The 21,450-nt window shown below is 39.1% G+C and overlaps 1 protein-coding gene across 8 annotated transcripts in view; it reads left to right on the top strand.

Annotated features, from left to right (window-relative positions):
- Positions 1-21,450, top strand: part of ST7 (suppression of tumorigenicity 7) — a 248,802-nt gene that overhangs the window by 190,204 nt on the left and 37,148 nt on the right. For 7 of the 8 annotated variants that reach the window (XM_046021010.1, XM_046021009.1, XM_046021012.1 and 4 more), the window contains 2 exons: positions 19,010-19,082; positions 20,531-20,633. In XM_046021010.1, the coding sequence (XP_045876966.1) occupies positions 19,010-19,082; positions 20,531-20,633 (176 nt within the window). Of the gene's footprint in view, positions 1-19,009; positions 19,083-19,843; positions 19,980-20,530; positions 20,634-21,450 lie in introns of all 8 variants that reach the window. The other variant, XM_046021015.1, reaches the window with a different exon arrangement.

Here is a 21,450-nt window from a genome sequence, read left to right as displayed (position 1 = left end):
TAAAATCGTAGAGTTTTGTGGTTGGCCAGTGAGGGCCAGAGATGTCCCATGGCCTATGCTGCATGCCTCACCTTCCCTCCCCGTGGGTTCCCCTTCTACTCTTCCTGTCAGTAAGAGTTAGGCATGCTCTGATATATTGCCTCCATGGTCAGAAGTCATTCAGAAGCTCCGCAGGCAGCACTATCCTGTGGGGACCGCCCTGGCTGTTAGAGCTCCTGCTGTGACTCCACAATGGACAACTGTGACCACTACCGGCTGGTCATGTTGATCCTTTGAAGCAATATAGAACAGCTAGTAGCCCTTACTACAGCCCTTGTGACAGACAGTTCAGTAAATATTTAAAGATAAAAGAATGTGCCCTTCATCCCAGGTCTTCTCCTCATTAGCAGAATACCTTCCATTTCTGCACCTGAAGGGCTTTGAAGTCCCTTTGCCATTCAAGTTACTTACCCATGAGCTTATTTCATTTTGCCTGTTCTTAATAAACCAGAAAAATAAACTGATGCATCTTAGAGATTTCAAAACTCTTGTGTGGTATTGCCTTTGTCTGTGAATTGATTATTTGAATTATTGCCAAAGAGTTATCCCCAGAATTCCCTGCCGTGACCTAGCTCCTGGAATCTCTGCAGAATATTATATTATTCTACCTTATTTCATTTGTTTGCTTTTAAAATGGGAGCGATTACTTTTATCACATGCTCATTTTTTGCTTTATAAAGTATTCCTTCTTTAGTAAGCATCTTCAGTACATTTAAAGAACTGTTCAGGTCAAAATTTCCAGGAATTCCTTAAACTAATAGAATGAACGATTTTATTTTAAAGATTTTATTTATTTATTTGACAGAGAAAGATCACAAGTAGGCAGAGAGGCAGGCAGAGAGAGAGAGAGAGAGAGAGAGAGAGAGAAGCAGGCTCCCTGCTGAGCAAAGAGCCAGATGTGAGGCTCGATCCCAGGACCTTGAGATCATGACCTGAGCTGAAGGCAGCAGCTTAACCCACTGAGCCACCCAGGCGCCCCTGAACTATTTTGTTTTAATGCACAGTTCTTCATAAGGAATATCTGAAGCAGGTTGGAGTTGTTCTCCAACTATAGTTGGAGAAGCTGAGGCATTAGGAGACTTGGTTTGGTTTTGTTTTGTTGTTAATTCTTGCTCAAATCGGTGGAAACTACAAGCCCTCACCCTCAGCCAGGGATGCCATTACTTGGCCTGTGCAAATATAAGCACCCTATGAAACAAGATATATGCTACCTTGTATGGAACTGATTTTAGAAAGAGAGAAAAGTATTTGTGGCATACTTTGTAGTAAACAAAATGAAGACTGTTTGGCCTTCATGTCAGCTCACTTTTGTTCTCTGTTTATTTGCTGGAATCTCGTTATTTGGCTGACCTTGGGAATCTAAGCCATAGACTACCTTCTAAGCAAAATGCTCATACACTGAGGGTCTTGTGGTGCAAAAGGAACCGAGTCCCACGCAGCTGGGTTCAGGCACACTTTTTCCGCATGCTACCCTCTAGCTGTCAATGCCGTTGCAAGGTTCTGGTGATCTCATCCCTAGTGCCAACCTAGTACACCAAAGCTTAAGAGAAAAGTTCTAACTGGTAGAGCCTTTGGTATCTCAAATCTCCTAAGGCTCCTTTCACAACGATCTCAGTTCATTACAGAAATCATTAGCTTTGTGTTGTAAGACTGACTGTAAAATAGAGAAATGAACTCATTTGGAGTTTTCTGTCATCTCTGTCTATCCCATTGCACAGCCCCAGCTCCACAACAACCAAATGCTGATTTATTAGATTCTGATAACATATGTTCACATTATTTGTTACAACAACCCGTCCCACCCTCCACTAAAACTTGGCTCACACTTTACAAAATTCCTTTGTTGCGAATAGACAAACTCACCATACCAGAGCCCTTGTGTTGAGCTTTGTTTATGTTGTGTACCTGGCAACAGAGATGATGTTCTTATTCATTATTCATGGAAAAAGAGCCTCATTAGTGGCAGGACACATACTGTTGCTGAGATGCCATGGTAGGAGTTTTGAGTTCAGCATTTGTCAATAGACTGTAGATGACCTAACCCAGACTGAATTCTGGAGGGTGTTTTGGTGAGGACTTGGCTCAGGCCTGTGTCATTTACAGTAGAATATAACGAAGTGGCTGCTGAAGTTACTGTTCTTGTAGAATGATCCGCAACCACATAAGACTATTAAAAAATATGCCTCTTGTTTCTCACCCCATACCATGAAATGGGCTCTTTCAAGTTCAGCCCTGCTGCTTCTCCTGGAGACCCAAAGGATCTTGCCTGAGTTGTTGCCTCATTTTTTTCTGGCCCCGTGCAAGAAAGTGTGGGTGCTTTAGAGGGCTTGGAGTACAGACAGCAATTAGGGGCACCCTGTTCCTCGCCCTACTTCAGATGTCATCAGTCTAGTGCATGAGATGTTGGAGACAGCACTTTGAATCCCAGCCTCCCCATCCCTCTTCTTAAAGCCACACCCAGAGCAGCATGATTATATTTTATCTTTGCAAGCTGGAATGCTCCGGCTGGGTAGCTATTTCTTGGAGGGTTTATGGGCACAGTGGTCCTTCTTTATTACTTTTGCTAGGTGGCCGAATTTTTTTAAATAGTATGTTGGGAAGTGACACAGTGGGATTCGTGCTGCTTTCTGACCTGTGCAAAAAGGATTTAGAAATATGACAAGGCACAGGGGGAAACCAACATGTTCAAAGGAAGGAAGAAGATAACATGTATCCCTTTGCCTCATTCTTTTTGTTCTCCACCTTTTAAAAAAATTTCTTTAGCTTTGAGTTTTAAAAGTGGCTTTCACAAACTCCTTTTACAGTGAAGCACCTGGATCCCTAGTAGGATTACCAGTGAATTGGTGATACCTCCTTAGAATTTGTAGTCTAATTCTGATTTTGCCCTTGAGATAACTTCTCATGTTATATTATTCCAGCCATTAGTTTGAAGTGCTGTCTTGCTATCCTCAGGACTTTTCATATTCCTTTTTTAATTTGCTAACCCACATTATGGGTGGGCAGGTTTTTTGTTTGTTTGTTTTTAAGATTTTATTTATTTATTTGACAGACAGAGATTACAAGTAGGCAGAGAGGCAGGCAGAGAGAGAGGCAGAAGCAGGCTCTCTGCAGAGCAGAGAGCCTGATGTGCGGCTCGATCCCAGGACTCTGGCACCATGACCTGAGCCGAAGGCAGAGGCTTTAACCCACTGAGCCACCCAGGCGCCCCTGGGTGGGCAGTTTTTATCCGGGTAGTTGGTCCTGCTTTTGGAGACCTTCACACAAGGACTAAAATACAACAGCAACAGCTAGCATTTATTGAGTTCTTATATTGTGTCATGGTCAGACATGATTCTAAGCTCTACACGGATGAACTCACATATTCTTATCACAGGCATATGAGGCAGATACTATTAGCAGCCCCATTTTATAGCTGTGGTAACTGGTACAGAGATAAGCCCAAGATGTTAAAGTAAAGCCATGGAGGTGTTATACTGTGTGAGAAAGAGAGAAACTGAGGTCTGTCTTTGTTCGATAAGATGTGAATTCCTTGAGGAAAGGAAAGCCAGAATCGAAACTGAGGTGGTTTAACTCCAGGCCAGTGGTCTTAAGCCATCATGCTTCCACTGTCTCTGCTTTTGGCAATATTTTGTTTTTTTAAACTTTTTTTTAACACCATTCTTGTTGTTGTTGTTATTATTAGCTACAGTTTATTGAGAACCTACCACGTGCCAAGCATGTTAAATGCGTTACCTGTAACCCTCGGTAACCTTGCAAGGAGGTGGTTATTCCATTTTAGCAGATGCAGAAACTGAGGCTTGCAAGTTTAAGTAACTTTCAAGACCACATTCTTTGAAAACTGCAGAACTGGGATTCAAATCCAGGTCTCCCTGGCTCTAAAAGCCCATGTGTTTTCCATCAGTGTAAGCCTTGCTAAATGACTCGCTCTGCCTCTCTCGCTCCTTTTGGAAAAGCATGAGTTAGGTGGGCTGGAGTTATGGTGCAGAATTTCAGTGATGCCAAATTGTCTTTTAAGATTCCTTTTTAATCATTCCTTAAGAACCTGGTATGTCTCTATTTGCTTATCTTTCTGAAACTCTATTCAAAATATGGCTTTCTATTTTCAATCAGCTTGTGCCTGATTTCTTTGTCACAAAGGAGATTTGATGTAATCATGTTGATTTAATTTGAGACTTATCATCTTTTTTTTTTAAGTCATACATAAGCTATAAACACAGAAATGTTTTAAAGATCATTAAGTCATCAGAGCCTTCTTTTAGAACCATGGAGAAAGTTGTTACAAGCTTTGGGTTGCCTTTCAAAGGAGCTTATAGGCCACCTAGGTTGAAAACTGAAGTCTCATAGATTAGGGTGGAAATGTGGAAAAGAATTAATGCATTTATTATTCATTATCATTTGTGCGTTTCAAACTTCAGAAGAATGTTATAGAGCAAGTGAATGTGAGTGTGCTTGCTGTAAGATACCTTTGGGAGCGTCTCGTTTTGTCTGTCTCTAGGTTGCGATCTCTGAGGATACCAGAGGCTGAACCCATGGTGGTGAAAACCACTAGCCCGGGTGCCAGCCTGCTGAGATCAAGTGCCAGTTCTGCCTTTTCACCAGCCAAGTGAACTTCAGCACACTACTTAACCTTCTAAGCCTTGGTTTCTTTCTCTGGAAGTGGAATCAAGGCTTAGAAAGGCTAAGTAACTTGCTCAAGATCACACAGCTGGGAATTTGTCATGAGGATTAAAGTAGTTAATCCATGTTAAATGTGTAGAACAGCGTGGGGTACACAATAAGCATTCCGTAACTCTCAGCCATTGTAAAGAACAAAGATCACTCCTGAACTTCACCACTGTTCTCAATCCATTTTGTTCAAAAGGAAAACCATATATAAAATGTCAGCTAAAATGAGAGAATAAGAACCCTGTCTTGTGCTCCACCCCCAAAAGGCAGTGTTATGAGCTATTATTAAAATTGCTTATGGATCTAATAGGACATGCAGATAGATAGATACCTGATAAGAATGGAAATGCTTAGTTTTATCTACAAACAATTCTTAAACTTTTGGAAAGCTGAAAAAAAAATGCCAGGGATTTTCATTCGTGATCAAAAGACAAATTGTTTCAGTCTTGGGGCAATCTGCACCAATGGAAATGCAAATCCAAGCTCTTTAGGATATTTACTCCATTAGGTCATTTAGTGATTGCCCCTAATTTGGGACAGAAGTTTCCCTGTGAGGGATAAATTGGTCTTTTATATAGTCATGAATGTTATATAAATGCAACACCCATATCAAGACTGTTTTTTTTTTTACGGTGCCATCAAGCCCATCCTAAATTAGCATTATCATCTGCCATCTGGTAGTGTGTACAGGGTATACTTTCAAGAACAGGACATGTTTCTAACACTGGGGGAATACTTTCATCTCAGTAGATTGAAAACAGAGGTTCTAAAGAAAGCATTAGGGAATTACTCTATGTCGAGACTATTCAGAGAATAAGCTTTTTGCTGATACTGTTTTGCAGAATCAGCATGTAATTTTAAGTAAAAATTTCGTAAACTGTGTTCATTGCCCAAGGCCTTATAAACTAACACAAGATACTCAGCTATCATCACAGTTCCCTTCAAGTGGTCACTGGATACTCTTTTTGTTAGGCTATTTTTCATTTATGTTTAAGGAATGGGCACAAATAAGAGGGATTTGCAGGGACGCCTGGGTGGCTCAGTGGGTTAAGCCTCTGCCTTCGGCTCAGGTCATGATCTCAGGGTCCTGGGATCGAACCCCACGTTGGGCTCTCTGCTCAGCAGGGAACCTGCTTCTCCCTCTCTCTCTGTGCCTGCCTTTCTACCTACTTGTGATCTCTCTCTCTGTGTCAAATAAATAAATAAAATCTTAAAAAAAAAAAAAAAGAGGGATTTGCGATGCCAGGAAGACCAGTGAGTAAAATCTGTTTTCAGGCCATCAACATCAGGCTTTGATCATCACACAGTTCAGACCTCCAAAACAGTGCTTTTCTGTCAAGTGTATAGTTATGAGTTTTGATGCTGCAGGTACAACAGCTTCTAAGATAAGTCTCCTACAAAATAATCTGCATTCAAAAAAGATTTGAAATGCAGTCAGTCCCTAGAGACAGACTGTAAGCCTAGTCTAGCTTCTAGTCTAGCTGGTTCTTATGGAAAAGGTAAGGATACCAAGGCAAATGTCGAAGAGCATCCTTCTATAAAAGATGGGCAAATGAATCACATCACTGCTTCAAAGAAAATGATTGTCAGCACTTTTCCCATGAGCTATGGCTTTAGGCTGCTAAGTATGAGTCACTGAGAAATGATGGTCCTTTATAGCTTTTCACTGGGTGCTCTGATGACTTAGAAACCAAGAGGTAGGTAGATCTGTCAAGTAAACTAGGCCTATGAAGTTAGCAGTTGACTGACTGTCATATTATACATGCAGGAGTTCTAGTAATAGATGTTATTTCAATAAAGACTGTATGCATGAGAAACTTCTATTGTCTCTGATGATGGAAGGCATCTTATGAATGCATACATTTGTAATTCACATAGTTGGCACATGAACAAACCCTTGAAATTCATATTGGCTTTAGTAATCCTTATTACCTAGTTATCATAATTTACCAAGGTAAGATCCTTCCCCAGCCAGTCATTACCATCACATAAACTGCTGTGTTTGACTCCAGGGCATTAGCCATAGAAGGGCTCTCTGACACAGACCTTCCCGGGTAATCCAATCCAAAAGTTGCAAATAACATCTGGTATTTGGCTTTGTAGCATAAGATTAATTTTTCTGGGTGTAGTTGAGTCTGCATTGCCTACCCCTCCCCCTGCCCCAAGTTACTAAGGTCATGTAGTATTTCCCGATTGAATCATTGAACTCCCAGGTGGCACATCTTTTTGAAGTTTGAAGTTTGGTATATCAATCCTTTTATTTCTTCAGTGAAGTTTTTCCCTTTGGTTGAAAGATTGGCTTTTTAAAGGTGGGACAAAGAAACCTTACATTGTCTGGAACCAAAGGAAAAAAAACCAAACAAACAATAAGTACAGAATTCTACATTTCTGTTGTTTTCTTTGTATCATATCATATGTACAGAAGTAAACTGAGAAATTTTACTGAAGAAAGCCACATGGAGGACTGTATCACATAATGGGACAGTAATAACACATCTCATCCATAAACAGGTTAGGAAGAAGAAACGGGCTACATTTTTGTTTGTTTGGTAGATCAGTTTATGGCTCCAAAAGTGTCTTCCAAGGCCAAATGTGTTGAATCAATATAAACTTCTAGTATATCAGTGTGTTGCCTGACCAAGAAGTGGTACTTGATACTCTGTAATTTTAAATGATTACAGAGAATAATTAGTTTCTTTTCATATGTGCTGCTGAAGTGAGCACAGATTAGTTTCTTTTTAAATTAATTCAGCAAGATCAAATCCATATATTGAAAATACTAACGTGGGGCGCCTGGGTGGCTCAGTGGGTTAAGCCTCTACCTTCGGCTCAGGTCACGATCTTAGGGTCCTGGGATCGAGCCCTACATCGGGCTCTCTGGTCAGCGGGGAACCTGCTTCCCCCTCTCTTTCTGCCTGCCTCTCTGCCTGCTTGTGATCTCTCTCTCTCTCTTTCTCTGTCAAATAAATAAATAAATAAATAAATCTAAAAAAAAAAAAGAAAAGAAAATACTAGCTTTTCCATGCACTCAGATTCAGAAATGAACATAATCTAGTCTGTTTTGCAAAGAAGCTTTGCAGTCTGGTAGAGAAAGATGTAAAAAAAAAAAAAATAACACCAAAAAAACAATACAAGAAAACCCAAAAAGTCAAAACCGCCCACAGTAAATTGAGGTGGGATGAATCGGTGCTCTATGACTCTATTTGAAACGTGCTGAAGCAGTGCAGAGAAAGAAACCCTTTGGAACAAGCCCTATCTTTTCTTCTTGGACACTCCTGTGCAAGGGTAGACATTCCAAACAGCTGCTGTGAATGAATGACTTTTTAGACAGAGATGCACCATGACATAGTGTCGTCGTTTGTGAAGTGCTTTGGGACTTACTTATGCTGGCTGCTGCCCTTGAAAACACTGTTTTGGAATTACAGATAGGAAATTGAGCTCATGCATAGGAACAGTAATGATCCTTTTAAAATTACATCTTGATTATTATTATGTAGATGAACAGAAGGAAATTAGGTCAAAAAGATTATCACGGAAACAAACTATTCTATCTAAAGTTTTGCCCCATGGGTTTTCTGAGACACATCAAATTGAGAGTTTTGCTCCAAATTACATAAATTTCCTCCCAAGATTATTACATTGGATTCCAACTTTGCTATTGTGAGCATTTATGACTTTTGAAAACTTAAGAGTCATTCTCCCTGAGATGACCTTTTCCTTCGGTGGCCTCATTCCCATAAAGGGTCCTAGGGAGCCAGAAGAGGTGTGGTTTGCCTTCCTTGTTTTTGGCCCCAACCTTCTACTTCCCTTCAACCTTGTCAACTTGTACTCTTACTTTCTCCCTGCCTCACTTGTAAACTCCACTGCTGTCTCAAACAGACATCTGGATATCCGTATTTAGAGCGCCCGTACTGCTTCATCCGTTTTGCTGGAATGCCATAAGCAACGATAAGTACAGTACACATATTGAGAAATAACAAGTTTTTTTAATTTTTTAAAAAGATTTTATTTATTTATTTGACAGAGAGAGAGAGATCACAAGTAGGCAGAGAGGCAGGCAGAGAGAGAGGGAAGCAGGCTCCCTGCTGAGCAGAGAGCCCAATGTGGGTCCCGAACCCAGGACCCTGAGATCATGACCTGAGGGAAGGCAGAGGCTTACCACTGAACCGCCCGAGAAATAACAAGTTTCTGACTCTCTCTTAGTACATTCATCAATCCTGACACTTTTGGCTTCCAGAAGCTAATTAGATGTCAGTGTTTGCTTATCAAAGGGAGCTAATATCAAGTGATTTGAGATGTTAGTACATTAACTTGAGATTTCATTCAGCAAGCACAGGACCACCATATTTTAGACACTGTTTTGGTTCAAGGGTACAAAGTGACGAAGAAGCAAACACACACACATAGGTAGGAGAGAGAAGTAAGAAAACAATTGCTGTAAAGACTGCGATAGAATTTAACCCAATATGGAAGGTACACTTTACCCAGGGGAAGGTGAGAGAAGCCTTCCTGGTAGAGGGGGCATCTGAGTTGAACCAGACAGTGCAAATACTAGAGGCAGAGCAAATGGAAATGTTCAGGAACAGGATTGACCAGGCCGTGTGGAATACTCCACGTATCCTGCCAAGTAGAGGGATGGTGGAGGGCTGCACAAAGGGCTGGAGAGGCACTGGGTAAATTAGGTAGAGACCGCACCTCACAGAGCTTTGGCCCTACCTCCAGAGGCCATGGAGAGTCCATGAGGCAATGTCAGCAGAGGTGGGCTCCCATCTGACCTCAAAGTGGAGAGAGTGGCACAATAGAGTCCTCCTCTGCCGTCTTTTACTTGAGGTGGTTGAGGGATGAGCACACAGTGTGGAAGCACTAAGACGTGAGGGAGTGGAGGGCCACTGCAGTATGCCAGTGTGGGCATTTCAGACTGCAAAGAAGCAGAATTCTCTCCATTAGGGAGATATCTGGTAGGTTTTCAACCGAAAAGGTATGAAAGACTTATTAGAGTTTGGTTTTTCTTCTTTAAACAACAAATGGGAATCCCAGTGCAGAAACTTTTTATTTACTGGATTATCAAAACTTCCTATTTTAAGCTCTAACCACTTAATTTCATTTGCTTTCTGGTGATCTCTTAACTACAGGAAACAGGTCTATGTAGATCTGCATAAACTTAAGATAATCTGTCAGGGGAAGTGTAACAGTTAGAGCCTGCCAGGACTCACACAGCCCGTCGAGACCTACCTACTTCTGCTGAGTCATACAGTGACATGGGAGAGAAAATGTGGAATCGTGGGGAGCAGGTGGATTGTCCATCTAGTCTTTAAAGGTTGTGAATTTAGAGACAGTGCAGTACAGGATGTGAACACCTGTGTATGCAGATCTACAAGTCTCCTTTGCTAAAAGCAAAGCACCTGATAAACTTTTTTTTTTTTAAGATTTTATGTATTTATTTGACACAGAGAGAGCACAAGCAGGGGAGCGGCAGAGAGGGAGAGGGAGAAGCAGGCTCCCTGATGAGCAGAGAACCTGATGCAGGGCTCCATCCCAGAACCCTGAGATCATGCCTGAGCCAAAGGCAGATGCTTAACCAACTGAGCCACCCAGGTGCCCCGCATCTGATGAATTCTTGCCTTATTGACAGTTCAGTTGCTACTAAAGTAGGCAAAGCCTGAGAGTGATTAATATGCAGAATTTAATTTTTACCAAAATGGAAGAACCTTAAGAGAAGGAGACCATGTTATCTTATAGCTCGTTGTAGTAAAAGAAGGGAACATTAGTCATAGACAGATTTCCTGAATCTAAGAACAATTGACATCAAAAAGCTTAAAGCTATACCCTTTTTTAAGTCAGAGGAAAGATAAATATAAACCTCTAACTCGAGATTCAGCGAACAACTTTGTGCTGACACCATTTGGCAAAGAAGACGCAGACATTTTTAAGTGGAAATGATTCAAAAAAGATGGAAGATTCTAAATGGTGACATTATGGTTATTCCCAATGGAAAAAAATGTAAAGGAAACACAAATGATATATTTGTATACTTGTGTATTTTGATATTTCATATATAAAAGGTCAGAGTGATGAATCATTAAATAAACATATACAAGTGGGGTAGAAACCTGTAAGCAGGTAGTTAGGGTTGCTGAAGTCCAGAGGAAGCTAAAGTCTCCAGCCTTCCCTTGTGAAGTTGTTTTCCAAGCACACTGGCAAAGAAAGTAAAGAGAATGACAATAAAGGAATCAGAAGCAAGCAGCACATTGGCAGTATGGGACGGTGACAGGGACCAAGCATTGCCAGACCAGTTCTGTCATGATTTAGTTAGGTGGTTCTGAAGCATATCATTTAGCTTCTCTGATCTTGTATTTTTTTTTTCATCTGTAAAATAAAAGATTTTTGACCTTCACAGATGTGTGCTGTTGTCTAATTCTTTGACCCATCTTGCAGAACTCCTATTTGGAGGAGATAGTAATGTGTTAATAAATGGATAAAAATACACCTTTATTCGTTCTTATTTACTATTTGCCATCAATACTTTTGATTCTTTTTTTGCTTTTTTAGAATTTCAACCAATAAGTCAATCACAATAAAATTCTAGATGATTATGTGGTTTACTAACATTTAGGAAAGAAAAAGGTGATTGAAGATCTAACATGGATTTACTAAGGAAGTTGTGCTAAATTAGAACAGTTGAGATAGTGGATGTGAAAATATTTGTAGTCTACACAATAGTCTTTAAATGTTTCTTGTTAATTTAAATAGTTTTTTTTTTGTATTTCTGAATTAGAGGAATACCATAGACGAATGTATATATTTAATTAAAATATTTGATAATGTTTTGAATGCTACCTTGTTAGGTACTGTGAAATAACGTAATCATAATACAATTGTATCATTGGTAAATGGTGTGATTTAATGGTATAAGTGGTGTATATAATATCTATTATAACCATTAATAAATGGTATAATTTAATGGTTTAAATTATATAATTTATATATATATATAAAATACCCATTATTACCATTGATAAATAGTTACACATACATCATTGCAGACCATTGCAAATTTAGGGTGACCTCTAGAATAGCATTCCTGGATCCTCTCCTTGGTATTGCCATGGTCAGTATTTTTACCAATCAGACCTTATAGACAAGATAGCACAATTCAAAATCTTGTGCTCATATTTGTTTTAACTATGTGATATTGGCATATTTCTTAACCGTTATATCCATCACTTTCCCCATCTATATAAGGAGGGCATGTGGTGTGATGAGCATGGGGTATAATACGCAACTAATGAATCACTGAGCACTACATCAAAAACTAATGATGAACCAAATGTTGGCCTAATGAATGAAAATAAAATAAAATAGGGCTAACAATAAGTCCTGTCTCAGAGGGTTGCTCTGAGGATTAAGTAGAATAATGCATGTAAGTGATTAACACCAGTGCCTGGCAAGCTTAATAAGCCCCTGATAAATGTTAGCAGTAATTTCAATGATGATAGTGATCATTTGGTGAGAAGGTATGCTTATGAATTGTATGGAACAAAGCTGTGGGTGGGAGCTTGAGTCAGAATGATGACTAATAGCCTGGAATGATATTCTGAAACCATTAAGCTTTAATGGTTCAGATTTCATTTTGAGATTTAAAATTTAATGGAATCAAATATGAAATCCTGCTTATAGGTTCATAAATTTTCATGGCTTAAGTAAAAGAGAAAAGACTTGGCTTTGGCTGAAATCAATTTGAATAGAACCTGGGGGTTTTGTTGACCACACAATCATAAGAACAAATAAGGACTTCCAGCTGCTCAACACCAGGGCCATCCTAGCTGTTTTTGAGAGAGGTGTTATGGCTGTAGTTCCTTGGACTACATTTCCCCTGAGCTCTGTACTGGTCAGATTTCAGGGTTTTAGAGGATTATTTCCACGTCTAATTCTCATATTTTGAAATCATTCATGGCTTCATAACAAAAATAAACAAAAAATTCTGAAGAACGTATCAGTGGAGGAATTAGAAGTATTTATTCTGGAAAAGATTAGGTTTAGAGGAGATATTGTAACCATTTTAATATTCAGAAGGCTGATGAAGAATGATCATGTTCTGTTTTGTCATGGAAGGCAAAACTAGTAATAATTTTTAGATAAGGATTCATAGAGAGAAGAGGGGGCACAATGATAAAAGGCAACTGAAATGTTATGGAAGTTAGTTCAAAGCAGGAGAAGACAGCTTCAGGTAGCCCAGGATTATAGGTTTGTTTTTAAAATCTTTTTAACTGAGTTATAAATTAGATATAGTAACATGCACAAATCTGGAGTGTAGAGCAGGGTGACTTTTCTCTTTTATAATAAACACATGTGTTATCACTACCCAGGATATTAGAACTTTCCATCATCTCAGAAAGGTGCCTCATGCCACCTTCTTAATCCAGAAGTAACCATTTTTCTGACCTTTATGATCAGATACTAGTTTTGCAAACTTCCTACAACCACTCTGGAGCACTGTTTTAAATGTACCTATTTTAGGACTCAGCAGTTTCATTTCCAATTACATATCTAAGAGAATGGTCAATAGCTTTATTCATAATAGCCCCAAAAAGCCATTAGCAAGAGAACAAACATATTGTGGTATATCCACACAATGAAATACTACTTGGCAATAAAAAAGAATAAAGGACTGATACATGCTACAGCATGGGATGAATCTCAGAAACGTCACTCTGAGTGAGAGAAGTCAGACATGGAAGAGCACATACTCTGTGATTCCAATTACGTGAAGTTTGTAGATTGTAGAAATCAAGATGGTAGATTTCATGACAATTGGATTTTGAATACCTAAGATAAGTTGGAGAAAGTACTTTCCCTTTCAGAAAAGGACCTGTGTGAAACAAAAGATGGCCAAGAAGTGGAAGGAAATTTAAACTAAAGCTTGGAGTTCAGCTTTGCTTAAGTGAGAAACATTTATTTAGCATTCCTTGTTTTGGGGATTATGTGATATGTCATTATTTCCTTTTTGTATTTGAATTCTTTGTTTGGTTGTTGGCATTTGTTTTATTCTTCCTGAAATTTCTTTTTATTTTTTCCCCTTAATTCTTTTATAAGAGCAAATATCTATGTCATTACCTATGAATATTTGTTCTCTTAATCATACTGTATATTACACAGTGTCTACTTTCTTTTTTTTTTTTTAATATTTTACTTATTTATTTTGACAGAGAGAGATCACAAGTAGGCAGAGAGGCAGTCAGAGAGAGAGAGGGAAGCAGGCTCCCTGTCGAGCAGAGAGCCCGATGCGGGACTCGATCCCAGGACCCTGAGATCATGACCTAAGCCGAAGGCAGCGGCCTAAACCACTGAGCCACCCAGGCGCCCCATCTACTTTCTTTTTTAAATCAGTCTTCCTGGGGCGCCTGGGTGGCTCAGTGGGTTAAAGCCTCTGCCTTCAGCTCGGGTCATGATCCCAGGGTCCTGGGATCGAGCCCCACATGGGGCTCTCTGCTCAGTGGGGAGCCTGCTTCCCTTCCTCTCTCTCTGTCTGCCTCTCTGCCTACCTGTGATCTCTGTCTGTCAAATAAATAAAAATAAAATCTTTAAAAAAAAAAAAATCAGTCTTCCTGGAGCATCTAACCTCCAGCCCAGATATGGTCCAGTTGATCTCTAGGCAGGTTTCAAAGCTGTTTTTATTCTGACTTCTCTGAACATATTCCTTTGCTAATAAGAGCATTATTTTTTGTAGCTAACATTTTTCTCATTCTTGGATTCTTTTTCTTAATTAAAGAAGTTTTAATTCCAGTATAGTTAACATACTGTGTTATATTAATTTCAGGTATACAGTATAGTGATTCAATGATTTTATATATTACTCAATGTTCATCATGATAACTGTACTTTTAATCTTCTTCACCTATTTTATCTACCCCCCCCCCAAATACCATCTCATGGTAACAATCAGTCTCTTCTCTAAAGTTAAGAGTCTGTAATTTGGTTTGTCTCTTTTTTTCCTTTAGTTTCTTTGTTTTCTAAATTCCACATGAATGAAACCATATGGTATTTGTCTTTCTCTGACTGACTTATTTCATTTAGCATTATACTCTCTAGATCCATCTGTGTTGTTGCAAATGTCAAGATTTCATTCTTTTTTATGGCTGAGTAATAGTCCATTGTATGTATATACCACATCTTCTTTATTCATCTATCAGTGGACCCTTTGGTTGCTTCCATAATTTGGCTATTGCAGATAGTACTGCAGTAAACATAAGGGTGCATCTATCTTTTCAAATTAGTGTTTTCATATTCTTTGAGTAAATACTCAGGAGGGGATTTACTGAATCATGTGGTAATTGTATTTTTAGCTTCTTGAGGAATGTCCATACTGTGTTTCACAGGGGCTGCTTCATTTTGCATTCCTACCAACAGTGCATTTGGTCCTTTCTCTCCATATGCTTGCCAATACATGTTTCTCTCCATATGCTTGCCAATACATGTTTCTTGTGTTTTTGATTTTAGCCAGTCTGACAGGTGTGGTTTGCATTTCCCTGATGACAGAATGTTGAGCATCATTTTATGTGTCTGTTGGCCATCCAGATGTCTTATCTAGAGAAATGTCTCTTCATGTCTTCTGCCCATTTTTGATTGGATTATTTGGGGGGTTTGTGTGTTGTATAAGTTCTTTATGTATTTTGGATATTAACCCTTTATCTGATACGTCATTTGCAAATAGCATCTCCCATTTAGGAAGTTGTCTTTGAGTTTTGTTGATTGTTTCCTTTGCTGTACAGAAGCTTTTTATTTTGATGTAGTCCCAATAGTTTATTTTTTGCTTTTTGTTTCCTTCACCTGAGGAGGCATATCTAGAAGAGTGTTGCTATGGCCAATGTTCAAGAAATTACTACCTCTGCTATTAGGATTTTTATGGTTTCAGGTTTCACGTTTAAGTCCTTAACCTAGTTTGAGTTTATATTTATGCATGATGTAAGAAAGTGGTCCATTTTCATTCTTCTGCATGTAGCTATCCAGTTTTCCCAACACCATTTGTTGAAGAGACTCTCTGGATTCTAATTCTTAGAAGGACTTTTTGGTAATAATGATAACTGCATGGCACTTACAAAAGACAGGGACTGCATAATTAGAGCATATTCATACAAAACTGGACTTAGAATGATTTTGAAGTTTCTTCCTCAAAATAAAATTTCTGGATAAATTATAAGCAGTATTGGAAAGCAGCTGAGATTTTTTTTTTTTCCTGCTCAAAACTTCTGATGCTACTCGTTTTCATCACTATTATTAGCCGCTCTGTTTCCCTTACCATTTTGTTCATTTCCATAGTGGTAAAAGCATAAAATCATAGCAGGCAGACAAAACTACAGAGACAGAGAACAAGTTAGCGGTCACGAGGGGTCATTTAAAAAATATCTTGTAAAGAAAAACCTTATTTGAACAACAAGAAGCTTTACCTACAGGGAAACTTAGGATCAGTTTCTTTAGAGTGATTCATTTCTTAGAGACAACTGCCATTGCCAAATAGATGAATTGTTTTGACAGAATTAAAAGGAAGACATTGAAACTATCTAAATAAACAAGTGTGTAAGAATTTTTTTTGCAATTTTTAATTTTTGTTAACGATGAGAGCAAAGTAATTTACTTGAGTACAAAGAAAACAAATGGAATCAACATGCCACTAGTGGGGAATGGAGTATTTACATTTCTCCCTCTTCCCATTTGATAGTGATTAAATTATATTTTTGGTTATTTATTTTTTAAGGAGTAGGGGTAAAAAATTTTTATGGGAAAAACACACTATAGTAATTGTAAAGTTGCAGAATTCTGTTGCATTTTTCTAATTGTGTGTGTTCTGCTCATGGGCATGAGGGGGCCTGGTTCTGGATTAAAGATCATCTTTGATTGGACACGTATAGTATTTTGCTGGAACCACTGCAGTTGTATGTTTTTCTGCATTTCCAACTGAGTGAATATGTCACTTTTCTTATTTAGGGAACCATCAAAACACAGTCTGATTTTTCTCATTGAGAAGCCAATCCTTAACAACAGGTTTTCTTTAATTTATCAAGTGAGGCTCCGTCTTGTGTGTTGCCAGCTCCAGATAATCATGTTCATCGTATTCAGCCTCAATTCAGTTCTTTGACTTTTCATTCGTCCCTACTTTATGGAAAACTGTTAGGTTAACACAGAAGGAACACAGATCATACCAAGAAGAATGGAAACAAGCCTTAGATACTTTTTAAATAAAAAGTCTGAACTTTTAAAGAAAGTCTGAACTTTTAAGTAGAATGGTATCATCTGTAATTTTTTATTACCTTCCAATAACAATCAATGAGTGGACCCTAGTAAGCAAGATACTTGATTCTTGGATTAATTTCCCACTCTGGGAAGCAGTTAAATGTTTAGATGTTGGAAAAGCAACAAGACAAATCCATGAGTATTTGACATTCTTTTTAATTCTTCTTCGTCATACGCACATCATTTTACACTAGGCTTATGGTGGTGAAATTTTGTTTGAATATAATTTATGAGATCAGGGTTTCAAAGACCTCTTTCCCTTTCAGTTCTATGTTGGTATTTTCTGTGATTATTTGTTTTTTATCAGTGGCATTGAAATTTTCCTTCAAAGAGAAATTCCTCTTGCTGGGTTTGGTGATAAATACTTATTACTGGCTTAGGGATTGTTTTTCTTTTATGAACTCATTTTCCTCTGTGGTTGTCTGTTGGCTAGTTATGGGACTTTCCTTTTTGTTCTTACTGTAATGTAATTCTTTTTTTAAAGTTTTTATTTGAATTCCTGTTAACATACACTGCTGTATTAGTTTCAGGTGAACAATATAGTGATTTAGCACTTCCGTAAATACCCCGTGCCATCCCAACAAGTGCACTCCTTAATTCCCAGCACCTATTGCCCCAGACCCCCCACCTACCTCCCCTCTGGTAACCATCAGTTCGTTCTCCATAGTTTAGAGTCTATTTCCTGGCTTGTCTCTCTCTCTTCCTTTTGTTCTGTTGTTTTGTTTCTTAAATTCCACTGTAATGTAATTCTTTTGAAGTTGAAAATAGCCCAGTGAAGAGACTGGCAGAGCATTCCAGGTGGTAAGAGTTTCTCCAACCTAGAGTGGATTTCGCTGCTCTGGGAATGGCATATTTTTACCTGGTCTGAATTAAGGTGGCATTTCTCTGTCATAGTATATTTGGTTCAGTGTTAAATAAATACTACCCTGTAAGAAATAAAGTTATAATTTAAACACAAATTTTACTCCATAAGGGACTACCCTCTTTAAATTTATCTATTCTTAGTTTTGTATCCTGTACTTTTACTTCCCTTTAAACTGTCTGAATCTGTTACCCACTTCCACCTCTCCATGTTAAATTTTCTATACAAACTGAGAGGAACTGTTTCTCAGAGAAACAAATCAGGCTTCATTTGAAAGGGGGTTTCCCTTTGGTTTATAAAAATTGTAAAGATTTTTAAAGATTTCACATATATATCTTTGTATATAAAATTTTTTCATATGTTATATATAATAAATGTGTTACCTTTTAAACAAAAAACTGAATATGAACTTCTTGAAATTTAATGCAAAGGAAATCTGGTTTAAATCTGACCATTAAAAATAATTTATTTAGATATGTTTCTTAAAAAAGATCCAGGTCATATTTTTTTTCACATTAGTATTTTATACCCTGTTGAGAATTTTTTGTAAGTGACATAGAGGTCCTAGCTGCTTTTTATGATATCAAGGACAATCCTGTAATATTTACATTTATATATTTATAGCTATTCTCTGCTTAATTAAGCTCAATATATGAAAATCCATATCTTGAATAGAAGATGACTGCTCAAGAGTCAGTCTGGCAGATTTTTTTTTTTTTTTACCAGAGCACTTTTTTTTTTTTTTTTAGATTTTATTAATTTATTTTGACATATATAGAGAGAGATCATAAGCAGGCAGAGGGGCCCGCAGAGAGAGAGGGAGAAGCAGGCTCCTTGCCAAGCAGAGAGCCCGATGCAGGGCTCGATCCCAGGACCCTGAGATCATGACCTGAGCCGAAGGCGGAGGCCCAAACCACTGAGCCACCCAGGTGCCTGAACTGGCGGATTTTAAACATGAATTATTCACAAAAATATGAATTACCCTTAGTTTCACTTACTGCCCTGATACGGGAAGTAGCTATATCTTGTATGCATTAAAATATTCTTAATTTATGCTTTATTGGACTTACATGATTAAAATGCTAGTGGATTAAAAATAATTGCTGTTTATTTCTGCAGACTTATACGATTTTCTACTTTGTTTTTCTCTAACAGATATAAGCTTACCAAAGTCGGCCACAATATGCTATACAGCTGCCTTGCTCAAAGCAAGAGCTGTCTCTGACAAGTAAGTGAATAATGACTTGTGCGGTACTAACTGTCTGACCTAACTTAAGGAGATGTGTTGCCTCCGAGGGCTTTCTCTGGACATTTCTCTTAGTCTTTGAGACCCCCGCTTATGAGCATGCATTTTCTAAAACCTGCTGATCTTTTCTTTCACTACTAGAAGGAGGGAATATATATCCCCAGGTATCGTAAGGGTGTATGGGTCCCTAAAGAGGGATTTATGTGAAATTCCATACCTCTGAGGTGACTTCTTTTTTTTTTTTTTTTTTTGGCCAGACAGTAGATACCAAAAGGCCTGCTTGGGACTTACACAAAATGCCTTCCTTTTATTCATTTTTTGCGTATTCCTCTTCCTTCAGCAGTCCATGACCGGGTAGTAGCCCTAACAAACATGTGAGATGGCAGAGGGGTTGATCATCTTCCATTCTTTGACTCCTCAGTTCCCAACTAACCCTCAACCCAGGGTCTGTTGGCTTTGAGTTGTCATCTCAGTGGGACCTTTGCCCATTTTATTCAGGCAGGTGACTTTGGCCTAGAGAATTTCCATAAACACCCAAGATGACTGGCAGGTGAAAGAGAACAGTTGGCTTAACTGTTCTTGAGTTCACAAATGCTTGTTTCCCTGATAGAATCCCTCTGAAGCACTGAAAAGCAGATCCCAGGAAAAGAAAACAGCCTCTGCTATGTCAGACAGGTTTGCTGTTAAGTGTGTGTGCACTTCAAGACCGAAGTAATTTTCTTTCATTCTTTTTTATCCTGTAGATCGCCAGTACCTACTGCAACATCTTTTCTCCCTACACAGCGACTCCAGCTTGGGAGGGCAGGGCCAGGGTTGTCACAGCTTCCCCTGTGGTGTCTGCCTGCCAAGCACAGCTCTGGAGTTAGCCCTGGGTGTGAGGTGAGAAAGAGATTGCATGGTCTGGTTTTTTTCATTCACTCGGGCAGGTGTCTCGCCCGCAGTTTGGGCACGCACACCCCCTGCCGGAACGGCCCAAGCAGGCTGGCCTGCAGTGGACGCTGCCTCGCAGCACTGACATTGGGTTGGGAGCCTCCTTGAAAATTCTCCCCAGTTCTGTTTTTAACCAAGTACGCTCTTCTGTAACCTAGTTTTCTCTTTTGCCTACACCGTCTGCCCTCGTCAGTCGTACCCCCTCCCCTGACCTAAGCAGGTACCTCCTAGAACATTTAGATTAGGTATTTAGACAGAGAGACTTGACAGCCGAATTTAATTCCTGCCAAGATTAGATGCAAGCACGCTTTCTGCTTCTGCTGGGGTTTTTGTTGGCCTCGGTCTTAGGTGTCACTCAGAGGTTCCATGTAGTGGAGGTTTGGAGAGCTCATGACATTGGCTCGCTGTGGTTTTATGGGCCCTTGACGTGGAGACGCCTTTCCGGGTTGATGCCCAAGCAGTGGTCCCAACTGGATGGTGTTTGTCTTTCTGCTTTTCAGATTCTCTCCCGAGGCTGCATCTCGGCGGGGGCTGAGCACAGCAGAGATGAATGCAGTAGAGGCCATTCATAGAGCTGTGGAATTCAATCCTCACGTGCCAAAAGTGAGTCTGTGGAATCCCCACAGGAACTCGTTACGATGGTAGAGAAAGTGTTCAGTGACCACAATGTCATGTCTCGAATACACCCAGTAGAAAAAAATGAATTGAAGCTATTGAATGTTGAGGTCCTGTATAGTCCATGGTTATCAGCTTCATTTTTTTTTTAAACTTTTTTTTTTTTTTTTAAGATTTTATCCATTTATTTGACAGAGAGAGATCACAAGCAGGCAGAGAGGCAGGCAGAGAGAGAGGAGGAAGCAGGCTCCCTGCCGAGCAAAGAGCCTGATGCGGGGCTCTATCCCAGGACCCTGAGATCATGACCCGACCCGAGCTGAAGGCAGAGGCTTTAACCCACTGAGCCACCCAGGTGCCCCTATCAGCTTCATTTTTAAGCAAAATCTCCATTCAAGAGACTTTGGGCCAATTTGGGGGCTTTATATTAATTAGGGTAAATTGATAGACCTGGCTTAGGCAGGTCAGGCCAGGAAGACTGAAATTGGCAAACCACGGAGATCCCAAGAGTGTTGATGCATTTGATAGGAATTTCACACCAGTTACAGTCCTAACTTAGACCCAACTTGGGAAATGAACCTAGTTTTGAATATAAATGGTAAAAAAAAAAAAAAAATACTGATTAATGTGACATTCTGTGTCTCTATAAATAAATAATTGTTAATCAGTATTGGCAAGAAAATAGGAAGGAGAACCTCAAAGCATGAAGTAGTATTTTTCTTTGACTTGTGAGTGCCATTTTAGGAGGTATACTTAGTAGGAAATGTTTATCTTAATTTTTAACAACATGATTGACAATACCCAGTGT

The sequence above is a fragment of the Meles meles genome, chromosome 10 (assembly GCF_922984935.1).
Source record: "Meles meles chromosome 10, mMelMel3.1 paternal haplotype, whole genome shotgun sequence".
Lineage (NCBI taxonomy): Eukaryota > Metazoa > Chordata > Mammalia > Carnivora > Mustelidae > Meles > Meles meles.
The sequence above is the reverse complement of the archived record's forward strand: the minus strand, read 5'-3'. Positions and strand labels throughout refer to the sequence as shown.